The sequence below is a fragment of the Mastacembelus armatus genome, chromosome 11 (assembly GCF_900324485.2).
Source record: "Mastacembelus armatus chromosome 11, fMasArm1.2, whole genome shotgun sequence".
Classification (NCBI taxonomy): domain Eukaryota; kingdom Metazoa; phylum Chordata; class Actinopteri; order Synbranchiformes; family Mastacembelidae; genus Mastacembelus; species Mastacembelus armatus.
The window spans coordinates 13725231-13739133 of record NC_046643.1 but is presented as its reverse complement, the minus strand read 5'-3'; the positions used below and the strand labels follow the sequence as shown (position 1 = coordinate 13739133).

The following is a 13903-nucleotide window of genomic DNA, read 5'->3' as shown; positions in this document are numbered from 1 at the left end:
TATTTTTAATGCCTAAAACCTTTGCACAGTACTGTCTATGCATAGTGGTGAGAACATTTATATATATATATATACATATATATATATATATTATTAAAATGCATAAACATAGAACTGTGTGTCTTTGTGTGAGTGCATAAGCTGGCTATGTTTCCAGCCAGCCAGATGATGATTGAAAAAGAAGATAGAGATCATGAAGATAATAACCACCTGAAGCTCTGTCCCTCTGAAACACACATGCACACACAACACTCACACCATGCTGTCCTTGTAGCACAGTTTTGGGGTAGCCAAAATACCCTCAAAACACGCACACACACACACACACACACATTTATTGGATTGTGGCCTCATCCAAATCTGGATTTCCTAGGAGCAAATATTTTCAGGTGTCTATGTCTTGTGATGAGGGGCAGCTGTGGGGCCATATGTGAGTGATTTGGGTGCTCGGAGGGAAACTGAATTCTGATGACAGACGCCCTGTTTGGCTTGCAACACTAGACACACACACACACATATACACCGAGAGAGACACAGGAAGTGTACATCAATCAGTCACCTGGCTCTGTCTCTCTACATGTGGCGACCGTATGGTGTGTGCACACATATACAGGCACATGCATACTGTGGCTGAGTGTGTCACTGAGAGGACTGCTCAACTGTTTGTTACATACTGTGTTATTGACAAAAGGAAGTTTAATTATACACAAATTGGGGCTGAGACATGTTTTCCATTATGAAGAGTGTCATCAGAAATGAGATGATATAATGTCACAGCAAGGGAACAAAAGAACTATTAAACCAGTTTTCAGTTGCAGTAGAATGTGTGCAATCTTGGTTTTACACCTTAGGTCTTCAATATGTATTTTGCTATTACATTTGAATGTTCTCACCACTATGTAAAATGAGCATTTTCCTATTTGGTTCTACAACAAGCTGAAAAACGTTGTCCTTCAAATGCATCTGCACTGCATTACTCAGAACATACTGTTTGCATGTGGTGTCTGTTCCCAGAGAAAATGTAAAGCGCTTAATTGTGCTGTAATCCTTGTAGTACATGAAACAGCAAAAATAAACTGAACCATGCTATGCCCAGTGGGCTCTTCTGCTTTTAGCTGGCAGCATGAAACAGATGTTGGTGGAAGAGCTGGTAGTGGCTCCATCTGTAGCTCTGAGCCTGCAGAACAGCTGGTTGAAGTGGTGCTATTTTGTGAAAAGTTGAAATCTTTTTAACTTCTAGCACCGAGTTCTCAGTGTCCTCTAAAATATGCTAAACTCTCAGCACTGTCATGGCCTTAAAGCAACAAGAAGCCAGCACTGAAAGGAGAAGGTCCCAGTGGACGCAAAGTCTATGATGGAGACAGGGGGAGAAACAGATTGGGATAACAGAAAACAAAAGAGCAGGAAAGATGACACACAGAAGATGTGTTATTGATTGTTGTGAACCATACCCACAGGCACATTCAGTAAGGCAGCAGGAATTTCCTAACAGAAACATAGTCAGATCATCTGCAGCTACAGCTACTACTGTGACGACAACGAAAATCACAACAAAACTGCTCACAACACAAAGGCCAGTTGTAAAGAATTATGAAATGCTGGTATTTTATTGATTAAACTGACATGTTAGTAAAACACACTGAAAGAATATCAAAACAGGGATTAAAAACTGAAGATGAGTGGAAGAGGGTTGGGATGAATGGGAAAGTAGTAATGCTAACATAAAAACTTAGAGAAGACAGAGGAAACAGTGGTTGGGCAGACTGGCCAATAGAGCGAGAAACAGAATCACGGAGGAGAAAGATGACGTGTGCTGTCCTCCCAGGGTTATAAAGGTGGTGAATGGGGCCAGAGACTTAATGGGATGGAGAAACGTTGTGATTGGCTCATTACTATGATGGAGCACGTTGCCACGACAATTGGCCTTTACACCCCACCCCCCGCCCCCCCTCGCTCGCACTGCTTTTCTATGCACCACTGCTCCACGAACTGCAGAGACAGAGGTGTGTGTCTATGAGGCTAATACAGTGAAAGTCGAACACTTGCTTGTAAAGTACCTGCTGCAGTTCAGATAAACAGGGAAAACACTTTATGCTTCAAGGTGAAAGCATAAGTAATCTCTTTCCACATCTGTTAAGGAGTACTTGAAAAAAAATTACCACAGTATCTCGCATCTCTCACACACAAGTTATTCAGCTCAACCGCATCATTTTGCTTTTATTGAAGTACATTTTGGTATTTTATTAACATTGTTCTATAGAGAGAACGACAGGGTTTTCTCATTAGGCATGATATATGAGGGCATATCATATCTCTGCCACTAAGCCAGTCTGTTTTCTCTCCATCTCTGTCTCCTAACCTTGCAACCAATCTGTTGTTGTCAAGTGGTGTGAAAATTAAAAAGGCATCAAAGCTTTAGTTAACCCCCCACCCCCATTCTTTCTGTCTCTTCTTCTCCTCCATAGCGGCGAAGAGGTAGTGGGGTCTTCTGTGCAAACTGTTTGACCACCAAGACGTCGTTGTGGAGGAAGAATGCTAATGGAGGCTACGTCTGCAACGCATGTGGTTTATACCAAAAACTACATTCGGTAAGTCAAGAACACACCACCTTGCAGACAGATGCTGCGTTCAGACTAGTTGTGAACTACATTGTAGATTACAGTAGACAAACTGCGGAGATAAATAGAAATTTTCTGTTTTTGTTGATCACCTTTCAAACGAATTAAAGGAGAGATGCTGGAGGAGCTTTAAATTTCAGGACAGGAGTGAGCTGAAACTCAGTTATATGATCATACAAAAGTTAATTTCCAGTATTGAACTCGTCTCCACTAACCTGCACATTCACACTCATAAAAGTTGTTCTAGGTCAGGCACCCAGTACTTTAGACCATTTATAGACTGCTCTGTGTTTTAGTACGTCCACGGTGTGGTTTCGTCCACTAATTATCATTCCTCCTGTCTGGCCGATTAGGTTGTGATGCAAATTAAATGATGCATACTGCAGTTAAATTCTTGTATATATTCTGTGAATCCTGCTGTGAAAAAGTAATATTGTGGAAAAAGTATATTTGATTTGCAGGGTGCTGGGAGTTACAGACCATTTCAGCAGTGACTGTGAGCCTGTTCCATGGAGTGAGAAATATGATGGCATGAATCAACTTTACCATCTAAGCCTGGGGAAAGTCTATGGAAATCCCAAATTTAATTAGAGTTCGTGAATTACAGATGAGATAAAGACCCAGCCTGGAATTTAGTTGACTTTAGAATATTGAGCTTTCTCACCTTGACTATGTTTTAAAAGAGTTTAAGCTAATTTCACACTTCAGTATACTTATTTAACTCAAGGGTTTACAAATATTACTGATGTGGAGCAGGCCTTCACAGCCTATATACATACATACATTTATGTATTCAGATACATGCTCACATATTGACTTTTTGAGATTGGGTTGTAACATTTCAAAGTGAACAAAATAATTTATCAACCTAATATATCACAGTGTTAATAGATGCATCAGGGGGTTGAATGTATTTCAACCCAGAGCACTGTGCTTCAATCATCGAATGGCGCTCTACAGACCTCTTAGAGGATGACAAGCTATTGCAGTTTACTCCTTCCTGCCCCTGCAGTTGTCCTCAGTTCAACCCATTCATCTCATCTGCTGCTCCAATCACGTTCCAGCTCCTCTACTCTTGGCAATCTTCACGACAACCATATTTTATATCCCGTAATAAAAGTTTTATTCGCTCTACACACATTATTAGAGAGGATAGCAGCTAGTAAAACACTTGAGAGTGAGAGAGGGGAAGGGAGAGTTATGAATAAAGGGGGAGGGGAAAAAATGGATATAAAAGGGGGGAGAGGTATGACAGAGAAGACAAACAGAGAAAGGGGAGGAAGCCAAAGAAATAGAGGATTAACATAAAGAATGAGTAGAAAATGTAGGGGGAGGGTGTGTATAAAGAGAGAGAGACACACAGATTAGGAGAGAGAACATCAAAGAAGAGATGGAATAATAGATAACACACACAACCCAGGTAATTTGTCTGACCATGCCCTAAAAACCATGGTGGACAAAATGACAAGTTCCCTCTACGTGTGTTTGGTTGCACACAAAAATCCCACATTTACTGTTCTCACTTTTTACATACATTAGACCAACAGTTGTTACTGTGAAATATATTGTGTTGATTAAAGGAACAGACTATCTATGGAGTTAGTAAAACTGATTGGTTTTTATGCTAATATATACTGTAGAAATCATCTTTCTTTCCCCTTTTACATTTCCATTACATAATATTTGCATTGCTTTTTACAATTAAGGATTGTCTACACTGACTAGAGAGGCTTTACATTATAATTTTTTTTCCAGTATGAACAAATCATATCCTGCTCAGAATTAGTCTGTAGTATAGAATTAGGACCCAGCGTTGGACTGTTCATCGTTCACTGTTTTGCCTCATTTTTCTTTTCCTCTTTATTGCATCTCTCCTCCCTCAACTGCTTCTTTCTGTTTGCCATATATTATTCTTTCCCTATTCTCATTTATTTCCCCTCCTGTCTCCTTTTTACTCTTGTCTTTCCATTCTTTTCTGGTTTTCTCTTCACTCCTCTTTAGGTAGAATCACAAACTCCTGTGCTCTATAAGGAATAAGAAAAATGTGTCTCATGAACTGTTGTGTATGGTAATGATCCAGGAGTCTACGCAAATGTGCTCTCCTCTCTTTCAACAGCCGTCCTACAATGACCGATATACACACCAAACTGACAATGACACTGTCCTCACCATATTCATAAACACACTGCATACAGATGCAGAAAAGAATTACTAGCACCACACTGGTGATGTAAAGGCTCTATGTGGACATAGTTTATTACGAGGCTATAAAGCAGCTCCTGAGATCTTCAGCATTCAGAACTTAATAATAATAATAATAATAATTTCAATTTGTATGAGACTGTCAAATCGAATGGACTGGAAATATTTCTCAATCTTTGAAAAGCTGTTCTCTTTTTGATAGTTAAATTTGTCTTTTTAATTCTATGTTGAAGTCACTGTGTATAATGTGCATTTATTCTTCAATAAAAATGGATAGCAAGTCATTACAGTTGAGCTGAAAAGTGTTAGACACGTTAAAAGACACTTCAAACTGTTCAGGAAAGACAATCTTTTGTTTATTTGTTTGGAAATGTTTGACTGTTTTGAATTTTGGCATGTATTTTTGATATGGAACATCAAAAAAGTTTTATCATTCATAAATATAAAGTACTTTATTAATCCCAGTGGGGAAATTGAATTCACAAGGAGTGCTGCTGAAATTTTATTTATGAATGTCAATGAGCAACTTTTATTCTTCTTGACTGTTGATTAATCACAGTTTCTTTTAGGCTCTTAAAACCTGTTTATGTAATTCATTGGTGCTATTATGTTTTTGATTGTGTAGTTTGCGGATAATAAAAATATATCATAGGAACCTACCATATGCTTTGAGTGGAAGAGATTACTTGATTGTAGTGAAGACATCAATGAAGGCATGTGGTCACATGCCTGTCAGCATATGACTTGTCAATGAAGTCCAACTTGAGTCATAAGGGCAAACTCTGTTTACATTAGATGTAAGTGCACCCCCTTGTGGTAAGGGTAAAAAGCACAGTCCTCGAGTTGGTGTGTCATTGTATTATACTGAGGTCACTCCACTAAAACTTGAATCTACCTTTGAAAGGTTTTACTAAGAAAATTTCTTTTCAACCAGTTCTGCTTTGTATGAATTGATAGAAGGAGTAGCTACAGTTGTAGATCTTCACTCAGGGTTTGAATTACATCTGTCATCAAACACTTGTCAGAGCCACAGGGAGAGTGAGAGACTTTATCAAGCTAATACCAAATACTATAAGGGTAAATAAAAATTTCATTTCACAGTGAAAACTATTGGCCTGTTTCTAGTTTCAAACTAATTTGTTTTATAATTCGTTTGTCATTGTGCTGAAAAATTATTATGGCAAGTTGATGAGATGAGAGAGAGGATGCTGAGATGAATGCACCGTCTGGAGGTGCGCTCCAGTAACCAGTCATTGAGAATCACTGATCTGACATGCGCACAAACCATCACATGAAACCAGGCCATGCTCTACAATAAATAAAAAAAAATACCCTGCACATTTTATGAACAATCATGTTACACATTATACTGACAGCAGATAAAGCCGAGCACAGTGCCCACGGCAGAGCTTGTACACAGTACAATAGTTTGACTCACTGTGACTTACAATTCATATAAAGCTGGGCTGTTTATGCTTGATATTCTTCGGTCAGTTCACATATGCAGCCGTTAATAATTTATGGGAAAAGTCATGGCAGCAGTGTCAAAATGTCAAACAGGAAATGGATGATGGCTTCAGTATTATTAAATGTTTTACCATCTTTTTTCTCCATATTTGTTGTCTTCCAGACACCCAGACCTCTAAACATCATAAAGCAGAATAATGGTGAACAAATTATCAGACGTCGAACCCGGAAACGCCTCAACCCTGATTCGCTGGCATCTGAAAACCCCGCCCCAAAGCAACAACGCATCACCAGTGAGGAGCGCATGAATGGGGAGGAGTCGGAACGAAGCTGTGCATCAGTCAAAAACCAGCAGCCTTCGCCTCGTGCACGCTCACCCAGAGCCACTCAAGCCTTCTTAGCCAGTCAAACATTGGAGATCCACAGACGCATGCCTCCTCTTCTCCTCCCTTCACATCCTCCCTCCTCATTGGTACCAGAAGGCAATGGGGGCATCACTGAGGGTGGGATAACATCCAAGATAGAGGGAGGTAAAGGAGGAGGGGGCTCAGAAAGGGGCAGTCCAATTGAAAAGTACTTGCGTCCATCCAAACCATCAAGCTATTCACCTCCTGGTTCACCCATAGAAAAATACCAGTATCCCCTTTTCCCTTTACCTCTACCATTAACCCTCTCACCTGATTTGACCCCTGAGTCCGATTGGCTCAGGTTCTGGACCAAGTATAAAATGGCAGCCAACTCTGGGGTTTCTGGCAGTATCAGTAGTCTAAGCAGCCCTAGTAGCCTTGGAAATAATGCTCATTATCTTGGTGCAATGGTGACTCCGGTACAGCATCATCAGCAAAGCTACATGGTGCCTTACTCCGCCTCTCCCTACTCTCCTCTCCCACCTCCTCCAGCTCCTCCTCACTATCCTCCTCCCCCACTTCATCCACAAGCCTCCTCCTCATCATTAGAAAATGATGCTCCTTTGGATCTTGCGATAAGACAAAGAGATACGAGTTCTGCACGAATTTCCGCAAATGGTGCAGAGAGGAGAAGGCAGGAGTCCCCTCTAGCTGAGAGGTTGAGAGATAACTGGAAAGAAACAAAAGAGGAGGAGGAGAGGTCAGATGAAGGAGGGGAGCAGAAGGAGGAGATAAGAAAGGATGAAAAGGACCATCTGACAAAAAGTCAGACAAGTGTTTCATTGAATCGAGCAATGGTGGAAGTGGCCACACAGGATGACCTGACCAATCGCTGCATCCACTGTGGGATCTACTTCCTAGACGAGGTCATGTATGCCCTGCACATGAGTTGCCATGGCGACCAGGGACCATATCAATGCAGTTTTTGCCTCCACATGTGTGTGGATCGCTATGATTTCACCACACACATACAAAGGGGCTTACACAGGTACACAGACAAGACATCACAACAGAAGAGTCAAACACAAGATGACAAAATTCAGGTTGAGGCTGTGATGTCAGAGCACGAGTGTCGAAGTGTGACTCCAAAGGAAAACGATGGAGGTGATCATGATGAGGTCACAGGTGAAGATGATACGACACAAGAATCTTATGATCATCGAGAAGAAGAAAATACAGGCAGTGATGCCAGTGATAATGAAACAGGAGCTGAAAAGGAAGTAAAAGCAGAGGAATTAGAAGGTGAAATGGTATCTGATAGCAATGACGGCATCAAAAAAACCATCAAGGTTACAACTGTTGCTGAGTCTGAAAACTTAGATGAGAACACTGAGAGTAATTAATCTGATGCCTTTGACTCACACAAACCTTTAAGAAAGCATTTTATTGGATGAATAAGCTGTATGCCTCCACATTCCTGGAGGCTAGCTCATGTCAAAATGGGCCTATCCTGGGCACTAATGGAATACATCCTTATGCTGGAAGCATTCAGCTGTCAAATGGTCAAAAATCATTGCAGGATCCCACTGAACTGCTGCAGGGACAGTTGGAGAAATAGCCTGAATCCTGTGTTGAGTGATGGTCACTTGACAGCTCTGTGGCAAGTATTTAACAACAGAGTCCGGGCATGCAGCTGAAATCACCTTTAATAAACAGCCACTTCATGTGCTTTCCAGTAAGAGGATTGGAAGCTCAACTGAAAGTTGGACTGGTCTCATTTGGGATGAGTCTGGGGAGCCCAGCACTTGCACAGCCACCATACAGCAGAGCAAAAAATAAGCAATGCTAGAAACAAAACACTTAAACTGATCTGAGCTGATTTCTTATGCACCATGCTAAACTGAACCCCAAGCTAATCCAAACTAGTCTGATGCATCTTTCAGACTGTTTTATCATGGTACAACCAGATCTGATCTGGTTAGACCTGCTTTGTTCTGGTCCAGGGCATGTTTTTGACTTTTTTTATGCTGTGCAAATGGGAAAAAAGAAAAAACCAAAACTTATTTTGACACTTTGAGACTGGTCAGAGTTAAACCAGTTTGTTCTGGGCCGCAGTTCAGCTGGTGTGACCTTGGTACAAAAGGATCAGTTGGTTTCTTTCACTTGTGCCCTGTTGTTACTGAAACATGTTCTTGGATCAATGCTAAATCAACTTCGCTGCAAAGTGCCCCGAAATGGGAGACTGGTTTGATTTGACCATGACTTTTTGAACTGCTTAAAGCAGTATCTGGTTAATCCGGTGTAATGCCGGACCGAAGTGTTCTCTTCATCCATTTGGATTGAACCAAGTGACATTATTTTTTATCTTCCTCCGTGCCATGATACTAGCTATGTGCCTGGCTGCCTGCCTAATAGAACAACCATCTATTAACCTGCTTAACATTTATATTAATAATAATAATGGTAATAATAATATTGAGGATGTTATAGTACAAAACATGCAATTTGCTACAATTTCCTATATAATATGTTATTTTGTAAAGGCCAATAATGCTTTTTTGCAGGAAATGGTACTATAAAAAATTAGACAATTTTTTTTTCTTTTGTTTTTGAGCTATTTGTTGTTTGCGTTCTTAAGGAGACTTGTTACATTGATAAAAGCCGCTTAACAGAAATGGTACAGGAAAAGGAGCGGGTTGTGTGTATGTGTGCATATGTGTAATTGCATTTATGTGTGTGAGGATCAAAGGATGTATCCGTCCCCAAATGATGATATAAAACATAATGAAGGCTTGCGCATGGTTTTTCAGTCCTCAGGGGTCACACTTGTTGCACACCAACCCACCTGTTTCATAGCATGTGACACATCATTTTTACATGTTAAATGGTCTAGTGGTTTTAGCATGTTCTGTTACATTCTCTTATATACAACATGGTCTTTATTTGTTAATAGATCAAGGAGGTCTTAGTATGTAACTTTTTTTTTTCTGTATGTCTTATATATGTTGTTAGGTTATATGGTTTTATAGAGACTTAGGGAGAAAAACCCTAAATTTTATCTAAAGAATCAGTTATGTGGGTTAACTGTATAAACTTTTACTCTTTATTGAGTCTACAGAGCCTCCTGCCTACAGTGTTTTATTCAGCTTATCTCATATTGCTGAAAGTTTGGTAGGTTACCTCTATGTAGCATGTTAGCGTCTTATAAAATCTGTAAAATAAGTTGCCTTTTCTAGGGACGGGAACTGTTACATGTTAGAACTAAGTCATATTCAAGAAAAAAGACAAGATTGGATTGTAAAGTTACATTATCAAAATGCTTTCAACACCAATTAACTCATCTCACTCCTTTGCCATTTATTTGCCACTTTAGTCCATCTTTTAAACACGGTGAAAGAAAAGGACCCGCCTGCTCTTAAGAGACCATTTCCACAAACTGAGTCCCTTGTTAAACCAAATCTCAGAGTTCTCATGGTTTACATTTGTCATTGAGATTGTAGTAACATTCAGGTCCATGAAAGCCCCTCTGTTCTTTAAAAAGAAGCAACACAGTGGCCATCTTGTTTATTTTTATAAAGAGAATCACTTCTCCAGCCTTGCTGCCTTAGTTGCTAGAAAACAAAACAAAACAAAAAAAAAATCACCAAGACACTCCTTTGAAGGAAATAATAAGAGGCTGAAAATGAAAGACAGGAAGGAACTACAGTAGCTAAAGAGTGAGAAGAAGATATTTTTCTATGAGTATCCAAGAGACATGAATAAAAAAATATTCCACTTAGTGCCTGGTAACTTGTACAGTTTTTCTTACAGGTATGTTTGTCTGTCAAAAAGATATATAAGTAATGAACAGCTCATGCTGAAGTTGGGCAAACAGACTGCTCCCATGCGCCATGTTATCAGTGAAATTAGTAAATTTAGTCAGTCTGTTCAAACTTTGCATTTTCAGCTCATGAGAAAAAGCCACTTGTGCTTTTTTTTTTTTTTTTTTTGGCTGCTATGCTATGCTAACTATCCATCACTAGTTACATTTCCCTCTTGCATGTATGTACACTACTTTGTAGGAATGTTGGGACGTATGCCTCAGTTAACTTAATACCAAGGAAATGTCTCTACTGTGTGTTTTACTTGTTTACTTGGAGGTGGGAGTAGAAATATGGCATGCAGTCATGTCGACAGTGTGCTCATATCATGGTGAAGGTCAGTCTAAGGTGTTATTCACTCCAGGAGTTGATTATTAAAAAGTTGTAATCTGATTTTTTTTAGGGCATTTACTTGACAGTTCTGTCAGGAAAAGGTCAGCTTTCATTATTTTTTTTGTAACCAACAGTGAGATGAGATTTCTTTCTTGCAGAAATTTTAAAACACCAAGGTAATAGAGTATAAAATCAGATAAATTCTCTACTGTGCTGTACAAAATGAAATAAGTGAACTTTTCACCAGAGCAATCAGTGTGTTGTGGAGTGCTGTTTGCAGGATAACACCTCTCATACCTTAAATCGTTCTTTTGTATGTACACTTCAGGCAGTATCGATTCCTCCACCTTTTGAATAATTGATCGTGATCTATATTGTCAAAACATGCTCAATATGTTGCTTTTGAATCCTCCCGCAGCTCCTTTGCAGCCAAAACATGTCTAACCAAAACCAAATGTGAATTGCTGTTTAGTGAAGACCCATCACTGCTGCAGTTCAAATGAAAAGAAACCACAAAAAAAACATATCATCCTTGTGTCATGCAACCCACTCTGGTGTCAAGTGTAGGAATTGAAAAGAGTTTGCTTAACACCTTTACCACGTATGGCCTCACTATCCATATCACACCTGGACTTTTATTCTGAAGGTTGGCATTTATTTGGTGAATAGGTCCCATCCTGTATGGACTGATGAGGCAGTTGGAAATAAAGGAAATAAAATATAGTTTTATTTTATTAAATTTCTGCTAATATGTAAGAAGGTTTTATAATTCATTTGATTTGGGCTTCTCTTAAGGGCCTGCTTACAAACAAACTGTTTACATTCACAAATGTAGCAAAACTGGACATAAAGACAGAAGAAAGATAAAGAAAGATAAGGATGGAGACATACTTGTTTAGGTGGATGGATGCCTGGGTGCCTTTGAAAAATACATAAAGAGAAAGTGGATGAATAGAGGGAGGATGGGTTCAAATGATGTTTGTATAATAGGTGGCCCAGTTGAATTATCCATTCATCCTGTCTATTCTGTTTTCTTTATTTCTTCACCTCTCTCCATCTTCTGTCTTTCTCTTCTGTTGCCTCTGACCTTTGTCTTTCTTCTTAGCCTCTTATGTCCACCTTGTCTGCTATTCTCTGTGGCTCATCTTGTATGTGTTCCTCCACCTCGGTAGACGGGTCAAATGGGTTTAAACGGGAACTTGGTGATTTGTGTTGTGCTCAAAAAGCCGAGGTCAACTCTGTTACCCCAGAACTGACAGGAACCTGTCTGCTTATGCTGTCCTGAATGGGCTTTGGGATGGTTGGTTGCTAGAAACTGTGACCACCAGTGAAATTGGATTGAATTTTGGCTTATCCATTTTTTTAATGGAAGTGATGTTTGGTTCAATATTTAACATAACTTCTCGTCTTTTCAAAGGAGCCAGTGTTTTCAATGTTGTTATAGGAGTTCTAATAAACAGTAGGAGGTATTTGTGAAGAAAGGGTGGACTTGTTTTGTTAGTTTTTATTTTTCCTTGGTTTACATCTCATCTTGACAAACCAGAAGTTTTTTCTCAGTGGGCTGGAGACAAATTGTGCTGCCAAAATGTTCCCGAGGTGTAGTTTTTGAAATAAAAACAGTTCCCTGTACTTACTAGTTAAAGGTAAAAAAAAAAAAAAAAAAAATTGTCTATGTTTTGAGTTTGATAGCATTTCACATCAGCGTTTACAATGGAGGTCCTTAAGTGTTTTAGTTTTTGTCTCTCTCAGAATGTGCTATAGAAATCAATGCTGTTGCTTGCACTCCTTTTATGTTCTTATTGCCAAGGAAGGGACAACACACACACTTTTACACACATAAAAACAGACAGTGGTACGTTCGCAGGTACGTTTTGGGATGTACAGTATTAAACATGGGAGACAAGGGCGCTACAGACCAGTTTCTTATTGGCCAGAAATACACATGCACACACGCACACACAAAAAAACACAAACTATGTACATTTAACCAATATATTTTAGTAGAATTTTGTCTTTATTGAGTTGAATGGCTTTTATAGAAAAGATGGGATTTTTTTTTTTTTTTTTAGGTTATTTTCTGTCTCATGTTGTATTTTATTCTGCTATCTTTCTGTATGTTATTGTTTTTAGGTTTTATTTCATGCAAAAATGATATTTCAACAACATATTTTGACAGCCAAGAAAAGTTTGTTACACAGCTAAACTTGAAGAATAATGTTGATGATGACAATGATGATAATAATTAATAAAAGTAATAACAAACATGTGGACAATGGATGTTTTATTCAGAAGTGATGTATGAAATAAAGAGTCTAGAAAAATAATTTTGTTCCTGAATCGATGACGCAGACGTGCTTTGCTCCTGCTTTGTGTGTTTGAAGAGTTTGTTGTTAAATCTGGAGACTTTTGAAAGACAAAAGAACGGTGGCTCTGGACTGAACAGATATTTTTTGCACATAAAGCTTATATAGCAAGTCAGGTGAATTTTTCAGACGGGATTTGTAATAGAAGAAAGTAAAACTATCACACACACCCCCTGCTGTGCTCTCTGAATGTGACCAGTAGTTCTACCCCACTCTGTTCAGATCTGTTCTTGCCTGCTCCCCACCCACTATCAGATTATTTATTTTTACACACATACAGAAATCAAACTGGCTCTGAATATAGTAATACATATATTTTTTTTCTGACAGTTCTGAACCTTGAGTGCAATATGTTTAATGAAAATTGCTGTCTTGCAAAAATTATAGTTTATGTGTGAATGGCCCTTAATCACAGTGATGTTCTAATGTTTCTGTCTCCACAACACCTGGCCAGAAAACCATGGGACTGTGTATTGATGTTTAAAATTAAGATTCCCTCTAATTTTGGTGAACCAGGATCTTTCAACTAGTGTCACGCAAAGTTTAACATTTCTTCAAACTAATGGCTTCCGGAAATGTAAACAGTCATTGTCCACAGAAGATAAAATAAATACATAAATATAAAACTCTTGTATTAAACATTAAAAATTTCTGGATACAGAATTTTTCTCTCACGCTGTGTTTAGGTCAAAATGTTAACTTTTTACTCAGGA

General features: G+C 38.9%; 1 protein-coding gene across 5 annotated transcripts in view; it reads left to right on the top strand.

Moving 5' to 3' along the window:
- trps1 (trichorhinophalangeal syndrome I) overlaps positions 1-9924 on the top strand; it is a 101136-nt gene extending 91212 nt beyond the window's left edge. For all 5 annotated transcript variants that reach the window (XM_026299957.1, XM_026299960.2, XM_026299959.2 and 2 more), the window contains exons 10-11: positions 2466-2588; positions 6451-9924. In XM_026299957.1, the coding sequence (XP_026155742.1) occupies positions 2466-2588; positions 6451-8037 (1710 nt within the window). In that variant the 3' untranslated portion in view covers positions 8038-9924. The remainder of the gene's footprint in view (positions 1-2465; positions 2589-6450) is intronic.
- The last annotated feature ends 3979 nt before the right edge of the window (positions 9925-13903 follow it).